The sequence below is a fragment of the Ictidomys tridecemlineatus genome, chromosome 5 (assembly GCF_052094955.1).
Source record: "Ictidomys tridecemlineatus isolate mIctTri1 chromosome 5, mIctTri1.hap1, whole genome shotgun sequence".
Taxonomy (NCBI): Eukaryota; Metazoa; Chordata; class Mammalia; order Rodentia; family Sciuridae; genus Ictidomys; species Ictidomys tridecemlineatus.
Genome location: NC_135481.1, coordinates 180,031,018 through 180,054,296, shown reverse-complemented (window position 1 = coordinate 180,054,296; position 23,279 = coordinate 180,031,018). Strand labels below are relative to the sequence as shown.

The 23,279-nt window shown below is 37.9% G+C and overlaps 1 protein-coding gene across 10 annotated transcripts in view; it reads left to right on the top strand.

Moving 5' to 3' along the window:
* Positions 1 to 4,520, top strand: part of Mroh8 (maestro heat like repeat family member 8) — a 62,137-nt gene extending 57,617 nt beyond the window's left edge. For 5 of the 10 annotated variants that reach the window (XM_040275991.2, XM_021729516.3, XM_040275993.2 and 2 more), the window contains 2 exons: positions 1,785 to 1,941; positions 4,337 to 4,520. In XM_040275991.2, coding sequence (XP_040131925.2) covers positions 1,785 to 1,933 — 149 coding nt within the window. In that variant the 3' untranslated portion in view covers positions 1,934 to 1,941; positions 4,337 to 4,520. Of the gene's footprint in view, positions 1 to 1,784; positions 1,942 to 3,261; positions 3,340 to 4,336 lie in introns of those variants that run through there. The other 5 variants (XM_040275995.2, XM_040275990.2, XM_078051750.1 and 2 more) reach the window with 3 other exon arrangements.
* Positions 4,521 to 23,279: the final 18,759 nt, after the last annotated feature.

The window sequence follows — 23,279 nt, the reverse complement described above, 5'->3', positions numbered from 1 at the left end:
TTTTTATTTTTAAGTAGATATAAAAGATCAAGGGGCTGGGGTTGTGGCTCAGTGATGGAGCTCTCACCTAGCATACATGAGGCATGATCCTTGGCACCACATAAAAATAAAATAAAGGTAATGGTCTCTATCCACAACTAAAAAACAAATATTAAAAAATAGAGTGATCCACAAAATAGAAGATTATATTTGTCCACATATTTTTTGTTAGTTTGTTTGTAATACTGGGGATTGAACCCAAGCACTCACTACCACTGAGCTGCAGCCCCAGCCCTTTCTATTTATTTTAAGACAAGAGTTTCCCTAAGTTGCAGGGGCTGGCCTTGAACTTGATCCCCCTGCCTCAGCCTCCCAAGACTCTGGGAGTACAGGTAACAAACAAAATGAATAAGCAGTTCATAGAGGAATCACAAATGCCCAATACATAAAAAATATTTGCTAATACTAGTAATCAGAAGTTTGTAAATAAAATGAGGTGTCCATATGTGCTTTTCTGTCAGTAATACTCAACATTGATGTATTAAAGGACATTGATATTCATTATACACTATGCTTGTATGAACATAAATTGTTCAACTTTTTAAAAGGGAATTTTGGCAGGACATATCAAAATCTTTTAAAATAAGCATATACTTTGATTTATCAATCCTACTTCTAGGACTTTAACTTATGAAAATAAATAATTAGGGCTGAGGTTATAGCTCAGTGGTAGAACACTTGGTTCAATCTCCAGAACCACATAAAAATAAGTAAATAAAGATATTGTTTCGCACCATAACTAAAAAAAAAAATTAAATAATAATTATAGGAATGTCCATTTCAGTGTTATTTAGAATAATGAATAGGAAACATTTTAGACTGGAAAAGATTGGGAATAAGTGAATTCATAGCATGCCCACATTGTAGAATCATAAATAGCTAAGAAAAACATTACACAAGAATTTTTAAATGACTCAGATAAATTATGATGAGATATTTTTAAATAAGAATCAATTACAGGGGCCAGGGTTGTGGCTCAGTGGTAGAGTGCTTGCCTATCACGCATGAGGTACTGGGCTCAATCCTGGCACCACATAAAATAAACAAATAAAATAAAGGTATTGTGTCCATCTACACTAAAAAAATATTTAAAAAAAGAATCAATTACAGAGTTATATGGTTTCATTTGAACAAAAAATAAAAACATACATATATAAATAAATGCCTAGAAAAAAGACCAGAAAGATAAATACTGAAGTAATAGTGGTTAGCTCTAGGTGGCAGGATTATGGGTAACTTTTATTTTCTTCTAGTGCTTACATATATTGTCACATATATTTTCTACACAATGAACTTACATTTCTTTTGCAATAAGAAAGTATAAAAATAAAAATTTAAGAAAATATTTTAAAAAGACACTAGTCTCTGGGTTTGATCCCTGGCACCACGAGGGAGAGAGACAGACAGACAGAGAAGAGAGAAGGGAATAATGGTTTAGGTTACATTTAGGACACAGCAACTTAGAGGTTCACATTAGACATGGTTTGGAAGGTCCAGATGAACTGACTTTAGGTGTACTACTTAGAATGTGATTATTTCAGAGGAGTAAACTATGCAGCAACTCAGAACTAGTAGGTTTTGTAGGTCTGATTCTAAATCAGAATCCATCCACCAACCTAAAAACTTTCAGTGTCTTAGAGAAAGTTGGCCTCTGGACACGGAGGCTATTCTATATTTAGAGCCCAGCTCCTTTCCAGAAACCTCAAAGGACTTTCAGGTCCACCCTTGGTTCTCTTGCCATTTAGATCTGAGAGAGATGCTACATGACCCTGAGCCTTCTCTGCGCATCATCGTCTCCCAGGCTCTGTTCCGAGTCCAGAAGGCAATGGCTGAACCAGAACCCGAGCCATCAGTTTGCTGGTTGAGGAAGCTCATGGGCTGTCTCCCTACTTAGAAATGCAGGTAAAAGCCAATCCTTTCAGAAGCCATTCCAGCAACTAACACACACACACACCCCCACACCACTTTTCCAGACTTGAACATGAAGCTACCTCCACCCATTTACTTACCTCTGGCATGCTTTTTTTTTTTTTCTGTCAAAACCTTTAAGTAATTAGAGAATATGCATTCCTAATTTCTTTTTTTATTATTTTTAATTTTTATTTTATTTTTATGAGTTGCTGAAGATTGAACCCAGGGCCTCACATGTACGAGGCAAGTGCTCAGTCACTGAGCCACAATCCCAGCCCCTGCAGTCCTAATTTCAATTATGCAGTTCTTGATTTAAATTTTCAGATACAGTGAAAAACGTAGTAAATTTTTAAGGCATGCCAGAACATTCATAAAGTTCCAGTCTTAATAAACAGGTCTAGAAACATTTCAAGAGATTCTAGCTGGGCACAGTGGTGCACACGTCTAATCCCAGCAACTTGGGAGGCTGAGGCAGGAGGATGGCAAGTTTAAAGCCAGCCTCAGCAATTTAGTGAGGCCCTAAGTGACTCAGGGAGGCCTTGTCTCTAAATAAAATACAAAAAATGATCTGGGGATGTGACTCAGTGGTTAAGCATCCCTGGGTTCAATCCCCAGTACTAAAAAAATAAAAAATAGAGATCCCAGGGCTTGGGGTATAGCCAGTGGAAGAGTGTATGTATGAGTATGCGGGAGGTCCTCAAGTCAATCCCCAATACAAAAAAAATTCAATGTTGCAATGTTAGTATTGTTGGCTCTTTTGTCAAGGCTACTTAATTGTCAACAATCTTAATACCAGTCCACTTTTGTAGTTTCCTATTTAATATGTATTTTTATAAAGTCCCTATGGACTTTTATAAAGTTCCTTTTATAAAGTCCCCTTTTCTCCTTCCTTTCTATTTCTCTTTAAATTCTTCAAGCAAGCCAGGTGTTGAGGTGAACACCTATAATTCCAGCTACTCGAAAGACTAAGGCAGGGATATCACAAGTTTAAGGCCAGCCTGGGCAATATGGAAAGACCCTATCTCTGAAAAATTTTAAAAGGGCTGGGAATGTATCTCTGTGGCAGAGCACTGTTGAGTTCAAACCCCCAAATGGCCCTCTAAAATAGAACAAAACAGAGCTGGGGATGTGGCTTAGTGATTTAAGTGCCCCTGTGTTTAATCCCTGGTACCAAAAAAATAAATAATTTCAAAACAAAAACTTCAAGCAAAAAAAACTTTCTGAAAGCTATAATGCTAAACCTATGCCAATTCCACTTTTCTTCCCTCTCTTTCCCTTTTTCCTTATTTTCTCTCCTACAACTACTGTCAGATCCTCAAATAACTCTTGGATAGAAACTTGTTGAGTACCCACTGCCTTCTGAAAAGCATAGGAGAAGAAATTTTTCTTGTAAGCAAAAAAAAAAAAAAAAAAAAAAGAATAACATTTGTAAGTAAAAATTTTCTAAGAAAATAATTAGTTTGTGTTGGGTGAATACCTTGATAAGCTGTATGTGGAAGGGTAGAAAATCCCTAAGGGGCATGCTAGACTAATTAGAAAGTTTCTCTAATTCTCAGGCTCTTGTTTGGTTTAGGAACATAACAAAGAGCCAGAGCTGATCTCTCTAGGGCAAAGGCCTCTTGGATGTGGAGAGGAAAAGAGAAAAGAAATGTAATGATTGGCAGATGAAGAAGAGACACCAAAATAATGAACTGCATTGCTTTTGTTGTACAGTGGGTAGCATGGATCCTTATTCACCTATCCACCACCTTCCACCCCATTCCTCTGCCAAGGCATCTTGAGGAACAAATTTCTCCATGATTCATACAGAGTTAGATTAGTTTTGAGGGATAGGGATGTGACAGTGTACCAAGTGTGGCTTCAAGGGGATCACTGCCCAAAAGGTCTTTGAATGTGGGCCAGCAGGTGCTTTGAACTAAAATGAAAACCTTAGTTGCTTTTTTTAAAAAATGGTTTTTAGTTGTTGATGTAGTTTTATTTTTTTATTTATTTACATGTAGTGCTGAGGAACGAACCCAGTGCCTCACACATGCTAGGCAAGTGCTTTGCCACTGAGCCACAATCCCCGCCTTAACCCTAGTTGCTTTTGATGGTTTAAATCTTGACCCTCAAGCAGAACCAGAAGTACACCTTGAGAATGGCCACTATATGATAAACGTCAATGCAGAGAGCACATTTCAGTGCATAAGTCCCTTGCCATAATCTTCTTGGTCTCATTACATGTAACCAATTCTTCACTTTTGAACTAGTCCATTTTCTGTATTATCCAATAAAAATGAATAACATTTTATTGAGTGCTTATAATGAGCCTAACTCTAAGTACTTTATATGATTAGCTCTTTTAGTCCTTATAATATCTTCATCTTTTATTATCTTCATTTTGCAGATGGAGAAGCTGTGGAACCAAACATGGAAGTGACTTGGCCAAGGTCACACAACTAATAAATGGCAAAGCCAGGATCCAAAGCCAAGTAGTCTGGCTCCAAAGCTCCCTTCCTTGACTGGTCTCCTCTACTTCAATCTGTCCTTTCCCTTGAACAGGAATAAATGCAGATCTGCTCTAGAACTAATCTATTGCTGAGCTCATGGTGTAAACGAACTCATGTAATCAAATATTGTAAAGTAGTAGTATCAAATTCATCAAATGCAAAGGTTGAGCACTTTTTACCTAAAAGCTAGTATACTTTATTTTTTAATTGGATAGAATATACATTCTACTCTGTAAAAAAAAGTGGAGTTAGAGCAAAAGCGGTGATTATTTTTTAACATTTTCTGAATCTTTGTTTTTTTGAACTATTCCAGTCTCACAGTAGAGACAGACCTCTTGTGAAAGGAGCATATTGTCTTTTGATTTTTTTTACTGAAAAACAAAGGAAGAATTTCATTTATCAAATCCAAAACAAAAGGGGTGTATGCTTTCAGAGTCTGGGTTTAAGATGCAGTTGTAATCTCTAGTGATGTGAGAGACTGAATAACAAATCCTTTCTCTTTGCTCATATTTATGCCTGAGTCCCTTTTTATTTTCTGAATAATACCACCAACAGGGAGTAGGAAGCACAAAAAGGCTTATTCTACTTTATTTATGCTTTATTATGTTAAAATTCACAGAGAGAAGCATCACAGAGGACTGCTCTTTACTGAACTACCTCAGCAATTGGGAAGGCCTGAGAAGTACCTAATAGTTATTATCAATGCTTTTTAATTCAAAGAGCTCTAATATTTTTATATAAGGCTCTCCTCAAAGACAGGTTTATGTTTTTATGAATTTTTTAAAATATACAAAACAAAAATTTCTGGACATTTTATTTTGCTATGTTGAAATAAAAATTCAATATAATAAAATGTCATTTTGGTTAATCTTTATGACACACTATTTTATTGTTCATTATCTGTTACTGACGATCTGTCTATTATTTTTAGATTCTTACTTTTTTATGTTGTTTTGCTTCTTCCCTTTATACTTAAATATCTATTTTATAAAAAAATTATTTTTTCCTCTTATTGTAGGTTTAAACTATCATGTAAATAAAAGATGGGGTTGGAGAAGGAGCGACTCAGGCACCAGTGATAGCAAGTAAAACCACACTAGATAAAATTGTAAAATAGTTGAATCTGCCCCTTCCAGCTTCCCTGCCTTCCTTTTCCCAAATTCTTGCTTCCATGTTCCTTTTCCTGTCCCTCCCTCTCAGGAAAAGATGTAAAAAACTGGTTATGTGTAAATGATTAATGATCACAGCCTAAGGAAGTCACACTTCTAGAGATTTTTGCTTTTAAACAGGTAAAGTCAAAGGCTTGAAGTTCTACTCAAAATTTAAAGTATGGGCTTGGGTTGTGGCTCAGCCGTAGAGCACATGTGAGGCCCTGGGTTCCATCCTCAGCACCACATATAAATAAATAAAATAAAGGTATTGTGTCCAACTACAGCTAAGACATAAATATTTTTAAAAAATTAAAGTATTACTGAGCAAAACAGAGAAGTAGGGTCTGAGACAAAGGTAGGGAATGGAAACTTTCTGTCATCCCTGGAAGCTTATCACATTTGCTTTTTCTACCTCTCCTAAATCTGCTCAGAAGCAGAGGAAAAGGAGGAGACTGAAGGGAAAGGATAATTAACAATTACCTCCTCAAATGCAAAGCAAAAAGGGGAATAATGGTTTCTACCCTTGCTGAAAAATGAAGAATTCCCAGCACTCGGTGACTTCCCTTATGCCAGCCGCCATGATTCACTTACATTTCTAAACTCATCTGAGTCCAAAGAGAACAACACTGGTTTAAAATGGCTCCTTTTAGGAGTGGGGGAATAATTCAGTGGTAGAACATTAACTTAGATGCACCTGGCCCTGCCCTAGGTTCAATCCCCAGCATCAAAAAAAAAATAATAATAATAATAATAAAATGGTTCCTACAGATAACAAAGAATTTTTAATGAGGAAACTGACATCCCTGCCTTTATTTCTCTCTCTCTCTCTCTCTCTCTCTCTCTCTCTCTCTCTCTCTCTCTCTCTCTCTCTCTCTCTTTTAACAAATGGTAGCATGAATATAAAAAGGGGAAATTTTTTTAAAGGAACAGGGATACAGAAAGAGGTTAGAAGGGTAGAGTTGAGAATCCAGAGAAGAGATCCACTTATGAATTAGATGAAGAGGTGGGAAGATAAGACAATACCGAAGGTACATAAAACAGGGTCCAGCCTTTTGTGCATTGGTCCCTAGGATCTTGCTTTTCATCTTTCTCCAGACTAGAAGATTGCAGTAACCACTAACCCACATTCTGAGCCTTTTTTTTTTTTTTAGTAGTAGTAGATGGACACAATATCTTTACTTTATTAATTAATGTGGTGTTAAGGATCGAACGCAGTGCCTCATGCATGAAAGGCAAATGCTCTACCATTGAGCCACAACCCTAGTTCCCCCACTCCCAGCCTTTTTTAATGTTTTATTTTGAGATAGGGTCTCATTAGGTGCTGAGGCTGGCTTTAAACTCATGATCCTCCTGCCTCAGTCTCCAAGCCACCGGGATTAGAGGTCTTCACCCTTACGCCCAGCCTCGCCCCTCCTTTTTTTTTTTTCTTATTTTATTTGCCTTTATTTTATTTTCTTATTTTTGTATGCAGCGCTAAGGATCAAACCCAGTGCCTCACATGTGCTAGGCAAGCACTCTGCCACTGAGCCCCAGCCCCAGCCCCTCTCCCCTTCATTTTTTTGTTTTGTTGTTGTTGTTTATTTTTTTAGTCTTTACTGGTGTAGCTCCCAGATGGATAGGCAGGTGGAGAAGGTTAGAGAGAGGTTCTGGAGGAGCAAACAGAAGGCATCCAAAGTACCACGTTTCTATAGCTATAATATTATAATTCCAAAATCAAGGATTAGATCCCCTAGTGTCCTAAATCCCTACTAGCCTTAAGCTCCATTGATTGATGATTCTTCCAAATAAACTCTTATAAATCATATTTTAATCATTAAACTAGCTTTGTCTCCCCTCCACTTTTAATTATTTTTTGTTTTTAGTTGTTGATAGACCTTTTTTTTTTTTCTTTCCTTCTAATGTGGTGCTGAGAATCATACCCACTGCCTCACACATGCCAGGCAAGTGTGCTACCACTAAGCCACAACCCCAGCCCTCCCCTCCATTTTTAAGTCAGGTAGAACATCTGCCTCTCCAGCAACTCATAGGCTTCAAAGAGACACAGTTCAACACATGCTCGTTGAGGGTACAACTCCCAAGCCTTTGAACGAATTACCAACCAAACCAAACCAGAGCTACAGAAGCCTGCTAAAGTTAAGCTCTGATAGCGTTATCAGCTGTTTCTAGGACATGACTTGTGATGCGTCAAAAAAGACAGGATTCTAAAAATGAAAGGGATTTATAGACAGTACAAATATTGTGACTTTAAAGAAATGTACTTTTTTTATTGTTGGTCGTTCAAAACATTACATAGTTCTTAATATATCATATTTCACAGTTTGATTCAAGTGGGTTATGAACTCCCATTTTTACCCCGTATACAGATTGCTGTATCACGTCGGTTACACTTCCATTGATTTACATAATGCCATTCTAGTGTCTGATGTATTCTGCAGTCTATCCTATTCTCTACTATCCCCCCTCCCCTCCCCTCCCCTCCCCTCCCCTCTTCTCTCTCTACCCCCTCTACTGTAAATCATTTCTTCCACTTGTATTATTCTTCTCTTACCCCTCATTTCCTCTTATATGTAATTTTGTATAACCCTGAGGATCACCTTCCATTTCCATGCAATTTCCCTTCTCTCTCCCTTTCCCTCCTACCCTCATCCCTGTTTAATGTTAATCTTCTTCTCAAGCTCTTCATCCCTACCCTGTCCTTAGTTACTCCCTTTATATCAAAGAAGTCATTTGGCATTTGTTTTTTAAGGATTGGCTAGCTTCACTTAGCATAATCTGCTCTAATGCCATCCATTTCCCTCCAAATTCTATGATTTTGTCATTTTTTAATGCAGAGTAATACTCCATTGTGTATAAATGCCACATTTTTTTTATCCATTCATCTATTGATGGGCATCTAGGTTGGTTCCACAATCTTGCTATCGTGAATTGTGCTGCTATGAACATCGATGTAGCAGTGTCCCTGTAGCATGCTCTTATTAGGTCTTTAGGGAATAGACCGAGAAGGGGAATAGCTGGGTCAAATGGTGGTTCCATTCCCAGCTTTCCAAGAAATCTCCATACTGCTTTCCAAATTGGCTGCACCAATTTGCAGTCCCACCAACAATGAACAAGTGTACCCTTTTCCCCACAACCTCTCCAGCACTTGTTGTTGTTGGACTTCATAATGGCTGCCAATCTTACTGGAGTGAGATGGTATCTTAGGGTGGTTTTGATTTCTCTGACTGCTAGCGATGGTGAGCATTTTTTCATGTACTTGTTGATTGATTGTATGTCCTCCTCTGAGAAGTGTATGTTCAGGTCCTTGGCCCATTTGTTGATTGGGTTATTTGTTATCTTATTGTCTAATTTTTTGAGTTCTTTGTATACTCTGGATATTAGGGCTCTATCTGAAGTGTGAGGAGTAAAGATTTGTTCCCAGGATGTAGGCTCCCTGTTTACCTCTCTTATTGTTTCTTTTGCTGAGAAAAAACTTTTTAGTTTGAGTAAGTCCCATTTGTTGATTCTAGTTGTTAACTCTTGCGCTATGGGTGTCCTACTGAGGAATTTGGATCCCGAACCCACAGTATGTAGATCATAGCCAACTTTTTCTTCTATCAGATGCCGAGTCTCTGATTTAATATCAAGCTCCTAGATCCATTTTGAGTTAACTTTTGTGCATGGCGAGAGAAAGGGATTCAGTTTCATTTTGATGCAAATGGATTTCCAGTTTTCCCAGCACCATTTGTTGAAGATGCTATCCTTCCTCCACTGCATGCTTTTAGCCCCTTTATCAAATATAAGATAGTTGTAGTTTTGTGGATTGGTTACTGTGTCCTCTATTCTGTACCATTGGTCCACCCGCCTGTTTTGGTACCAGTACCATGCTGTTTTTGTTACTATTGCTCTGTAGTATAGTTTGAAGTCTGGTATCGCTATACCACCTGATTCACACTTCCTGCTTAGCATTGTTTTTGCTATTCTGGGTCTTTTATTTTTCCATATGAATTTCATGATTGTTTTATATATTTCTACAAGAAATGCTGTTGGGATTTTGATTGGCATTGCATTGAACTTATAGAGAACTTTTGGTAATATTGCCATTTTGATGATGTTAGTTCTGCCTATCCATGAACAGGGTATATTTTTTTCATCTTCTAAGGTCTTCTTCTATATCTCTCTTTAGGGTTCTGTAGTTTTCATTGTATAAGTCTTTCACCTCTTTTGTTAGGTTGATTCCCAAGTATTTTATTTTTTGGGGGGATATTGTGAATGGAGTAGTTGTCCTCATTTCCGTTTCAGAGGATTTGTTGCTGATATATATACAGGAATGCATTTGATTTATGCATGTTGATTTTATATCCTGCCACTTTGCTGAATTCATTTATTAGCTCTAATAGTTTCTTTGTAGACCCTTTTGGGTCTGCTAGGTATAGAATCATGTCATCTGCAAATAGTGATAATTTAAGTTCTTCTTTTCCTATTTTTATGCCTTTAATTTCTTTTGTCTGTCTAATTGCTCTGGCCAGTGTTTTGAGGACTATGTTGAACAGAAGTGGTGAGAGAGGGCATCCCTGTCTTGTTCCAGATTTTAGAGGGAATGCCTTCAATTTTTCTCCATTCAGAATGATGCTGGCCTGTGGCTTATCATAGATTGCTTTTACAATGTTGAGGTATGATCCTGTTATCCCTAATTTTTCTAGAGTTTTGAACATAAAGGGATGCTGTACTTTGTCGAATGCTTTTTCTGCATCTATCGAGATGATTATATGGTTCTTATTTTTAAGTCTATTGATGTGGTGAATAACATTTATTGATTTCCGTATATTGAACCAGCCTTGCATCCCAGGGATGAATCCTACTTGATCATGGTGTATAATTTTTTTGATATGTTTTTGAATCCGATTCGCCAGAATTTTATTGAGGATTTTTGCATCTAGGTTCATTAGAGATATTGGTCTGTATGTTTGTTTCTTTGAAGTGCCTTTGTCTGGTTTAGGCATCAGGGTGATGTTGGCCTCATAGAATGTATTTGGAAGTTCTCCCTCTTTTTCTATTTCCTGAAATAGCTTGAAAAGTATTGGTGTTAGTTCCTCTTTAAAGGTTTTGTAAAACTCTGCTGTATACCCATCCGGTCCTGGGCTTTTCTTATTGGTAGTCTTTTGATGGTTTCTTCTATTTCCTCTATTGTTATTGGTCTGTTTAGGTTGTTTATATCCTCCTGACTCAATCTGGGCAGATCATATGACTTAAGAAATTTATCTATGCCTTCACTATCTTCTATTTTATTGGAGTATAATGATTCAAAATAATTTCTGATTATCTTCTGTATTTCTGAAGTGTCTGTTGTGATATTGCCTTTTTCATCCCATATGCTAGTAATTTGAGTTCTCTCTCTTCTTCTCTTTGTTAGCATGGCTAAGGATCTGTCGATTTTATTTATTTTTTCAAAGAACCAACTTTTAGTTTTGTCAATTTTTTCAATTGTTTCTTTTGTTTCCATTTCATTAATTTCAGCTCTGATTTTAATTATCTCTTGCCTTCTACTTCTTTTGCTGTTGTTTTGCTCTTCTTTTTCTAGGATTTTGAGATGAAGTATGAGATCATTTATTTGATGGTTTTTTCTTTTTTTTAAGGAATGAACTCCAAGCAATGAATTTTCCTCTTAGAACTGTTTTCAATGTGTCCCATAGATTCCGATATGTTGTGTCTGTGTTTTCATTTATCTCTAAGAATTTTTTAATTTCCTCCTTGATGTCTTCTATAACCCATTGATCATTCAGTAACCTATTGTTCTTTCTCCAAGTGATGCATGATTTTTCCTTCCTTCTTTTATCGTTGATTTTCTGTTTCATTCCATTATGATCAGATAAGATGCATGGTATTATCTCTACTCCTTTATATTGTCTATGAGTTGCCCTGTGACATAATATATGATCTATTTTTGAGAAGGATCCATGTGCTGCTGAGAAAAAAGTGTAGCTGCTTGATGTTGGGTGGTATATTCTATATATGTCAATTAAGTCTAGATTATTAATTGTGTTATTGAGTTCTATAGTTTCCTTATTTAACTTTTGTTTGGAAGATCTGTCCAGTGGTGAGAGAGGTGTGTTGAAGTCTCCCATGATTATTGTATGGTGGTCTATTAGACTCTTGAACTTGAGAAGAGTTTGCTTGATGAAAATAGCTGCACCATTGTTTGGGGCATATATATTTATGATTGTTATGTCTTGTTAGTGTATGGTTCCCTTGAGCAGTATGTAGTGTCCCTCTTTATCCCTTTTGATTAACTTTGGCTTGAAATCTATTTTATTAGATATGAGTATGGACACTCCTGCTTGTTTCCGCAGTCCATATGAGTGATATGATTTTTCCCAACCTTTCACCTTCAGTCTATGTATATCTTTTCCTATCAAATGCATCTCCTGTAGGCAGCATATTGTTGGGTCTTGTTTTGTGATCCATTCAACTAGCCTGTGTCTCTTAATTGGTGAGTTTAAGCCATTAACATTTAGGGTTATTATTGAGATATGGTTTGTTCTTCCAGCCATATTTGTTTATTAATGTTACTAAACCTGATTTGTTTTCCTCTTTGATTACTTTCCCTCTTTTACTGTCCTACCTCCCACTGTTGGTTTTCATTGTTATTTTCCATTTCCTCTTCCTGTAATGTTTTGCCAAGGATTTTTTGAAGAGATGGTTTTCTAGCTGCAAATTCTTTTAACTTTTGTTTATCGTGGAAGGTTTTAATTTCATCTTCCATCCTGAAGCTTAATTTTGCCGGATACACGATTCTTGGTTGGAACCCATTTTCTTTCAGTGTTTGAAATATGTTATTCCAGGATCTTCTAGCTTTCAGAGTCTGTGTTGAGAGATCAGCTATTATCCTGATTGGTTTACCCCTAAATGTAATCTGCTTCCTTTCTCTTGTAGCTTTTAAAATTCTCTCCTTATTCTGTATGTTGGGCATCTTCATTATAATGTGTCTAGGTGTGGATCTCTTATGATTTTGCACATTCGGCGTCCTATAGGCTTCTAGGATTTGGGATTCTGTCTCATTCTTCAAGTCTGGGAAGTTTTCTGGTATTATTTCATTGAATAGATTGTTTATTCCTTTGGTTTGGAGCCCTGTGCCTTCTTGTATCCCAATGACTCTTAAGTTTTGTCTCTTAATGTTATCCCATAATTCTTGGATGTTCTGCTCATGGTTTCTTAGCAGTCTTGCTGACCTGTCTATGTCCTTTTCAAGTTGAAATACTTTGTCTTCATTGTCTGATGTTCTATCTTCTAAGTGATCTACTCTGCTGGTAGTATTCTCAATTGAGTTTTTAAGTTGGTTTATTGCTTCCTGCATTTCTAGGATTTCTATTTGTTTGTTTTTTATTACCTCTATCTCCCTGTGTAATTGATCTTTTGCTTCCTGGATTTGTTTATGTAATTCCTTGTCAAAGTGATCTTTCATTGTCTGATTTTGCTGTCTCATGTCTTCCTTGAGACTCCAGATCATCTGAAGCATGTATATCCTGAACTCTTTATCTGACATTCCATCTGTTGCAGCTATTACCTCTTCTAAAGTTGAGTTGACCTGCATTGCTTGTGGTCCTTTCTTTCCTTGTCTTTTCATATTGCTCGCGTTTCTTTCTGCTTGGTGAAACTGTTGTGTTTTTGAAATTTTCCCCCTATTTATTTATATTGCTCTTGTATAGTTGGAAAATCTCCCTTGCAGGGCGGGTAGTGGCTGTGCTCCTCCTCTAATTAGGGTGATCTGTCTACCACGCTGGTTGGTCACAGGTCTGCCCACCCTGCGGGCACAGGTGGTGGCTCTGCTCTGCCCCCACTCCAATTGTGGTGACATAACTACCACGCCCTCGGGTCGTTGGTCCTGATCCGGATGTGGGCGGCGGCTCTGCTCGGCCCCTACTCCAATTGGTGTGACGTGTCTACCACGCTGGCAGGCCTCTAGGCCTGTTCCACCGATGGGTCGCAGGTCTGCCTACCTTGTGGGCTTGCTCGGCAGTTCTGCTCAGCCCCCACTCCAAATGGGGCTACCTGACTGCCTCTCAGAAATGTACTTTTACAGGCCAACTGTCAAGCCTTTCCACTGACATTGCTACTTCTAGAGAGCTCTTGTGCTGCATTGCTGTTCAGTTTATCATTTCAGTACAGGATCCCATAGAATTCCAAAGACTGGGTGGGCCACCGATTTCACACATTTTAGTGAAATTTTATATAAATATTTTTTCAAATATGCTTTTAAGCCAAACATAGTCCACAACTTCCTTTTTGGTAACCTGTTTTAAAGCTTTAAATAATCTTGTGAGAATTTTCTTTTCAATTTCAAAGACAAAAGCCCTTTGTAAATCTTCCTATTAAATACCTTACTAAAGTATTTGAAAACAGACTTTAAAAGTTTACAAAACAGTTCTCTAATTTATGGTCTTCGAAGTTTTCACCTTATAATAGTAAGTAAATTATGATAGTGTCCTTGTTACTAAAAGAATATTTTATGATATCTGAAATATTAATATTGTAAGGATCCGGCGAATCGTTGGAGAAAGAGACCACAAGAGACCAGCTTCATGCAATGAGCAGGAGGGAGTTTATTGAAGAGGATCCTAATTCAGCGCGCTGAGGCTCAAGGCTCACTCAGGAAGGGAGAGCGGCCCAGAGCCCCGAGCAGAGGTTCAAGCAGAGCTTAAGTACACTTTTTGGGGAGGGTGGGAGGCTTTGCATACATCAGAACAAATCATCATGAGGCTCGGGAAAATTGAACAACAACTCTGAGACGTGATTGGCACATTCATTGGCGGGAACAGGTCGGGAGGGGGTGATTGGTCATTCCTAAGCGGGTACACATTCAAACTGATTGGTTCGGGCCCTGTGACAAACTGCACAGGGCCCTAGGCTAAATGGCCAGTAGGGCGTTGTCTTAACTATCTCAGGAATCTGGGTGTAACAGAGGAACTTAATAATACCTAATCTTTTACATTCAAGCTTTCCAGCTTAGAAACTTTAACCTTTCAATATGATATCATCCAGTCCTCATCACTACCAATAGCAAAAGAAAAATGTAAACTAGATATTAGTTCAGTGGTCTTGTTTTTTTGTTTGTTTTTGGTTTGGGGGGTTACCAGGGATTGAACCCCGAGGGCACTCAACTACTGAGCCCCATCCCCAGCCCTATTTTGTATTTTATTTAGAGATAAGTGTCTCACTGAGTTGCTTAGTGCCTCACGCTTGCTGAGGCTGGCTTTGAACTCACGATTCTCCCCCCTCAGCCTCCTGAGTCAACATGCCTGACTAGTAGTCTTGTTTTGAAACCAAAACATAAGTGACTAAATCTGAAAATCATCTCAAGATGGTCATTTCTACATCCTTTACATGAAAGCTCTGAAGTAGTAAATCAACTAGGGTTTATTCAAAATTAAAATACAGTATTTTATTTTTTGAATTTATTGTGGTGCTGGGGATTGAACCCAGTGCCTCATGCATACTATTACTATCACTGAGCTACATCCCAGCTCAAAATAGGGGGAGAAATGAGTTCAGGTAATTTTTGTTTTTTATTGCCTTTTAGATTTATTAAAGAGGTAATATATATATATTCAAAATTTATAAGTTACAAAATATTCCTAGTCACCCACTTCACTTCCTGTAGGTACCTAGCTTCTCACATCTCCTTCAAGTCATAATTAGGCATTTATGAGCCTATGTATATTAGTCTCCCTGTCTTTTTCACAAATTATATTATTCTATACACATTGTTCTTTACCTTGCACTTTTTAAAAGTGTCTGAGAATTTTTTCCATATTTTGTCTGAAAAAGTTTTCCTAATTTTTTATTCCTGCCCAATATTTTATTGTGCTTACTATATCATTGAGCATTCAGGTAATTTCTAGTTTTTGACATTTAAAAACAGTATCATAGTAAGTAACTGTGGACACCATTACCAAATGCGTTTTTAGAAGAAAATCCTAAAAGCGAAATTATCAGATTAAAGGACATGTAAGGGCTGGGATTGTGGCTCAGCAGTAGAGTGCTTGCCTAGAATGGGTGGGACCCGGGTTCGATCCTCAGCACCACATACAAATAAAGGCATTGTGTTGTGTCCATCTACACCTAAAAAATAAATGTTTAAAAAAAATTAAAGGACATGTAATTTGCAATTTCAATGAAAAATTTTGTCAAAGAAATTATTGTCTTATCCTACGGAGGCAATAAGAGTTTAAAGGATGTCTCAGGACACCCTTGCCAGCACAGTGTGAGATTCACTCTACAAGCATTTATTATTAAATTCTTACTATGGGCCAGGCACTATCCTAGATGAATTGGACAAAATCTCTGTCTTAGTGGGGTTTATATTCTACCAGTAAGAGGGAAATAAAATGCTATATGGGTAAATGAAAATAAAAATAATATGAAATAATATAATAGAGGCTGGAACATGCCCTGGAAAAGAAATGAGAGTACAGAGAATAGGGGTGTGGTGTTTGTGGGGAAGAAGAGGTATAATTTTAAGAAAGATGGTTAAAGGTAGGTTTCGAGGTGATAACTGAGTAAAGGATTAAAAGAAATCAGGGAGTTAGGCATGCAGAGATCCAAGGAAAGAATATTCCAGGCAGAGAAAATAGTCCCTTTCAAAGTCCTAAGGCACTAGGGTTGACTAGTGTATTGAAGAACCACAGGAGGCCCAGATGATTAGGGTACATGGAGAAAGGGGAGAGTAGCAAATAAAGGCAGAGTTATATAAGGGGATCAGAACTTTGTGCCTTGTAGGCCATAACCAGAAATTTGGCTTAACTCAGAAAGAAATGAAGAGTCACTGGAGCATTTCCCAATTTTCAGATTTTTACCAGTCAAATTTACAGTGGGTTAATTTGCATTTTTTCTTTTTAGAAATATAGAGCATCTTTTATGTCTAAAGGACATTTACATTTCCTTTTCTAACACTGTATTCAACTCTTTTCCAACTTGGGGGGATTCATTAATCTTTTCATGTTGATTCATAGGAGGTTTTTTTCTTTCTTTTTTTTTGAACCCAGGAGTTCACTGAGCTATCTTCCCAGAACTTTTTATTTTTTACTTTGAGACATGGTTTCATTAATTGCCCAACCTGCCCTCAAACTTGTGATCTTCCTGTCTCAGCTTCCTGAGTCAAGTGAGATGTATAGGCATATGCCATTGTACCTGGCCATTAAGTTTTTTACATACTGATGAAATAAGCCTTTTGTCTGTTACTTTCGCTACAAATTCAGTTAACATTGGAAATGTCTAATGGATCAGAAATGGTCACCTGGATATTGCTTTTGTTCTTTAAATTTCAAACTTTGGGACCTACCAATAATGGCACTATCTTGTATAAAAATTAGTTCATGATTCTCTACCCCTGTGCCATATATTGTTTAAAATCAAATATTTAGAAAAAATAGTTTCTGAAATGACAAAATGCTTAGAAATTCTTAGGTGCAGGTTTTTTTATTTTTTAATTTTTTTTTAGTTGTATGTGATACTGGGAATTGAACACAGTGCCTCACACATACAAGGCAAGCACTCTATCACTGAGATACAACTCCAGCCCCTAGATGCGGTTTTTAATAAATTGAACTTATTAATAAAAACATATTAAAAATATCTTAACTATCTTGACATACATATTTAATAGTCTATTTCCTTCATTTTATGATATACATTTTAAGTTAATTTTGGAGTTCAAAAGATTAGGTATACAGGTAAACTCCATTATTTCTATCTTGTAATTTAGTGACTTCCTCTCCCATAGGTAACTACTTTACCCAGTTTCTTATGTAATTCCAGGGATATTTTATGCAGGTAAGGTGTATATATAATCTTTGGTCTCTTTGCTCTAAGTGGACCCATTCTTAATTGCAATTATTCAATTAAGTTCATGCATTTAACAATCAGTCATATTGATTGAGACAACATGCTTCAAAATGTGGAAATAGGAGCTGGGGTTGCGGCTTAGTGGTAAAGCGCTTGCCTAGCATGTGTGAGGCACTAGGTTTGATCCTCAGTACCACATAAAAATAAATGAATGAATGAATGAATGATTGAATCAATCAATCAATAAAGATATTGTGTTCATCTACAACTAAAAAATCATTTTTTAATGTTGAAATAGATTTGCATTGGCTGGAAAGGAGCCAATTGGTCCTGGTGCAATAGAAAAATAGTAGAAAAAATTCTAAGTTATAATTGTTATTTGAATAGAACTTTCAAATGTTTATTTTTCCTGTGGTAATTGTATAATTTAGATATTACCATTATGGCATTTTACAGAATTGAAAACAGGCTCAGGAGATTATATAACTTGCCAGAGATCAAAAAAATCACAAATGTCTTTGCTAGGACTGAGACCCAAAGCTCTTCATTTCAATCCTCTGTACTTACTTTTTCTTATCTTTTTTTTCCCCCCACTGGGGATTGAACATAGGCATGCTTTCCCCTGAGCTACATCCCCAGCCCTATTTATTTATTTTGAGACAAGATCTCACTAAGCTGCTTAGAGTCTTGCTAAATTTCTGTGGTTAACCTCAATCTTGTGATCCTCCTGCCTCAGCCTCCCAAGTCTCTGGGATTACAGGTATGCACTACTGCCCCAGTTCAATCCTCTGAACCTTTTATCTTGCACACTTCCCTTCCATGTGTAATGGTCTTAGCTGTTTCAAAGAAGGAAGAGAAAATGTCAGTTTCTCCAAATTAAATGAAGGAATTAAAATAAGAAAAAAAGTTAATCTCACTCCACCATTTGCTGTTGCTTTCTTTCCATATCATATACATTCCTCTCATAAGTTTGCCTTTCCCACTAAGACCTTCTCAAGGGCTAATAATAGTAATGTTCCATTTTCCAGCTTCCCCAGGATTGCAGAGGAGTATCCCATGCATGTAGGAATTCAGGAATTAATAAAGTTTCATAAGAAACTGGGTAAAAAGTTTTGGTCCTAGGTAGAATGAAATCTATGTGTCAGGTGAGTTACTCAGAGAGACTTAAAAGAAAATGTTATTCTGAAATATCTTGTGACCAAAATGGAAGGCTTGGGCACAGATTTTGAGAGATGAAGACCTTAAAATTATATTTCTAAGTTAAATTGTGCTTTTAAGTCTCTCCTTTCCTTCTCCAATTCTAAAGGAGGTACAAAAGTCACTGAAGTGTCCCTGAAAGTAGGGCAAGTACTACTTTCTCTGCAGGGACCCAGCTTAAGGACCATCACTTTTTCCTTTGAGGATCAAAAACTGTAGGAATGGTGGGGTCAGGTCTTGCCCCTCCCCCACAACTATCAACTGCTTTTTTTTGACAGTTAGATGACTAGTTTTTCCTTAAGAGAGCTATGTGCAAACAGAGGACCTGCTTAGGGCATAGCAAACTAGGGAACAAAAGAAAAAAAAATTTTCACAGAATTTTGAAATGAAATAAGCATCTTGGGAAACAATCAGAACTTTGTCACACTTTCTTATATTTATTTTGTGGCTTAGAATTGTTTATATTTTGCATTACATTTGGGAAGTTTGCACTATAATCATTTTTAGTCTTGGAGCTTCTGAAGGTCTTAATGAAGCTCCAAGTATATGCTCTGAGGGAACTCTGAGACATTAAACCACAAGTCTAATCATAAGGGTGATCATGCAATGGGATCAAAGTAGAAACAACTTTCGTGTGTATCTGAATCAAAAATGAAGGGAGCCAGGCTTGTTGGTACACACCACTTCAGCAACTTAGCAAGAGCCTATGCAACTTATCGAGACCCTGTCTCAAAATAAAAAATAAAAAGGGCTGGGGGATGGGCTGGGCTTGGGCTGGGCTGTGGCTTAGGATGGAGTGCTCACCTAGCTCTTGTGAAGCACTGTATTCCATCCCCAGCACCACATAAAAATAATTAAAATAAAGGTATTGTGTTAATCCACATCTAAAATAATAAAAGGGGTCTGGGAATGTTGCTCAGTGGTTAAGCACTCCTGGGTTCAATGCCTGGTATAGAGAAAAAAAAAGGAGCACAGTAAATATATCAGTAAATATATTTAATTGTACTACATTTTCTATTCAGAAAAGCTCAGTTTTTTGCTAAACAGGCATGCCTGGGGATAATAAGAATAAATAGAACCAACAAGGAAGAGCATATTGATGATTGTAATACACATACATGTGCACACACATATAGGTTCGGCTGGGTCTCACAGGTGACCTCAATGCTTATCTTCCTAAATTTGATTCAACTGATAATAGTGAACTTCTAAGGGCTTTTGAAAAGGAAAGTGACACGATATAATTGGGTTTGAGAAAAACTTGTAAATATAAGATTGAGGGGCTGTAATTGTGGTTCAGTAGTACTTACCTAGCATGTGTTGAGACACTGGGTTCCATCTTCACCACATATAAATGAGTAAATAATAAAGGTCAATTGACAACTAAAACAAAATTAAAAAAAATAAAACAGGGGGCTTGGGTTGTGGCTCAGCAGTAAAACGCTTGCCTAGCACGTGCGAGGCCCTGGGTTCAATCCTCAGCACCACATAAAAATTAATAAAATAAAGGTATGTGTCCAGCTACAATTGAAAAAAATTAAAAATAAATACAATAAATAAAATAAAACAGATTGAAAGAGAAAATATAAAATCAGGCATCCACAGACTAAGTGATTAGGTGTGGGGAATGGAGGAGCAGGGGAGTCGGTGGGAACAGAACCACAAAGCCTGGTTTGCTTTGGTTTTTGTCTTGTGTGGTTTTTTTGTTTGTTTGGGGGAGTGTGACAGTACTGTTTATTAAAAACCAGTGGCATAACTTAGTTACAGTTGGAAAAGGTACTATTTAAATTGACCTTATTCCATAAGGAAATAGGGAACTCAAAGAGTATTTTCCTTTTATTTTTGATCTCATTTTCAAGGCCTGCACTTCCAATGTTTCGATTTGGGACAGTCTACAAATTATAACACGGCAAAAGGAAAACCCACAGGAACAAGTGATTGCCTGGAGGTAGAGAGTGATAGATGAGGAGAACCCAAAAATAGATGGAAACAGAAGGCCTTACTGAGACAGGAAATGATTTATTGAAAATGTCAAGTTAGAGCCCAAATCCAGTCCCAAAGGGACAGGGCGGGGGTGGGGAGGCAGCACATTTCTCAGTTTGGTTTGTTTGGTAGATGACCTTTGAGAGCTGCTGGTTTTGGTCTTAGATCATTCCAGGCTATAAATCCCCCTTAATTCAAGTATGTATGATCTAAAGACACTGAATTAGAAGAGCAATCAGTGTTGTACACCTAAAAGGCTTTCAGTAACCATTGGTGGAATGAACAAATGAAGAGTTTGGGGGAATTGGTGAATACGTGATCTAGAAAAAGAATCAGGAGAATCAAAACTAGCTCTAAGAGATAGGCAGAGTTCACAGACAGTGACTCATGGAGAGCCAGACTTCAAAGGGATGAGAAAAGAGGTGATGGGTTTCTGTTATTCTTATTTGGGCTTATAATTCCTAAGCGATATTTCTTTTCCTCCTCCTCCTCCTTCTTTGGTTTATTTTCGTCAGCATCACCTTCAATAGTTCAGATCTGGATACAAAAGTGATCGACTTGCTACAGGAAAGGCAAAGGGCTGGAGGCTTCTCAGCTCGACTCTGAAAGCCAAGATCCCATAGCCTAGACTCGCTTTCTTTTACAAAGCCTCAACACTCTGACCTTGTTTGCATTCCGCAGACCTGCTGACACCTCTCAATAGTTGTTCCAAGTCCGGGCCACTCAACTCCCTACTGCCTGTTTGCTGTTTTCCATTCAGCAAAGAACCTAGCAGGTCGTGTTTCATCTAGATGTAGATTCCAGACAGGAACTATGAAGAAAAGACCAAGCCATGAACTCCAGGGCCTGGCTACATCATTTTTCTCTTCTGTCTTCAGTCTCTCTCTCTGCCTACTTCTGCTCCTCATTATTTATATGCTTAAGTTTCTCCGATCCAAGAAAATACTCCATCCTTTGCCTCTTCTCCCCTCCATCAAACTTCTTTCTTTCTTTCTTTCTTTCTTTTTTTTTTTAAAGTACTGGGGCTTGAACCCAGGGGTGCTTAACCACTGAGCCATATCCACAGATTTTTAATTTTTTGAGACATGGTCTTGCTAAATTGCCGAGCTAGTCTCAAATTTGTGATCCTCCTATCTCAGCCTCCCAAATTGCCGGGATTACAGGTATACACCAGACTGCAGCTGGCGACATCAAACAACAACAACAACTCCTCCTCCTCCTCCGCCTCCTCCTCCTCCTTCTTGGTACTAGGGATTGAACTCAGGGGCACTCCACCACTGATTCACATCCCCAGCTCTATTCAGTATATTATTTAGAGACAAGGTCTCACTGAGTTGCTTAGTGCCTTGCTAAATTGCTGAGGCTGGCTTTGAACTTGTGATCCTCCTGCCTTTGCCTCCCCCGCTGCTGGGATTACAGGTGTGCACCACCGTGCCTGTCTACATAAAACTTCTTAGAGAGAAATTTTTACTTTCTATTTCAAATTTTTGACTTTTCTCATATTAGTTCCTCAGTCACAGTAATCTATCTTCTACTCCCACTGCACTATAGAAAACTGCTTTGACAAAGGCCACCAAACACCTAGGAACAATTGCATATGCTATCTTCTGTGAATTCCTTGTCCTACCCGAATTCCCTGCCCTATCGGAATTCCCTGCAGCATTGGACCCTATGCATACAGTACTTCTTTCCTCTGAGATACTGCTTCTTGTTTTAATACTTCTCTGGCTAATCTTTTTCCTTCACTCCTTAAATCCCACCACCCCTTAAATGTTGGCATTCCCAAGGCTTCCACTTGAGTTTCTTCTCATGCCAGTATGTTCTCTGGGGTATGGCTTAGCTTCAGGTATCATCTAAATATTTCCAGACTTTTGTGTCCATGTCCCCCAACTCCTAGAGCTCTGTGCTAAGCTGGAGGTTCTCTTAAATAAGCACAGTAGGTTAATTAGAAAACAGATGAACCCACCATAGGAGGATCTTCATCCATTTCACCTCCACTAATTCTAACATTTCTTCATTTGCAGTAAAGAAGTTAGAAGGAGGGACAATCACTTCTGTTACGGAACCCTTAGCACCCGAGATAGACCTCCTCAGTGCTCTTAAGTAAAAATTCATGGGACAGTCTCAGTGCAGATCCTTGTGTCAACAACCCTCTAGAGAAAAACAAAATGGTCCTGATGTCAGGTGTAGCAGTACCTTCTAGAAGGAAGCAGAGTTGGAAGTACCACATGGATGTTGCAGTTTGAGTTTGAATTTTTTGGGGGAAATGGAGTTTTTGCTCATTTGGTTCCCAAGCCCCATCCTCTCTGTGTGTAGAGGTTATAAAATTGAAACATTTCCAGGAGGAAAGGGGCTACCTTCTGGGACCTGACAGCACTTGATCTTCTTGCAAGCATCCTTTAACTCAACGGCTCCATAACTGCCCTGTTCCTCTGCTTGTTCTTCCATCCTAGTTAAGAGGATCATCTTTTATCCACTTGATGCAGGTAGAAACCTATTATTGAGGAGATTCTCTTTTGTAGCAGTGCTCCCTTAGATTTCAGGCCAGAAACCTCTGTGCAGGATGGCTCCTTCCTGTACTGGAACCCCCCTACCATCTCCAAACCTCTATTTCTTATCCTATCCAATCCATGCCGTCAGACTCCAGCCAGAGGGAACTGTCCGGAATACTGTCTGATGATCATCCACACCA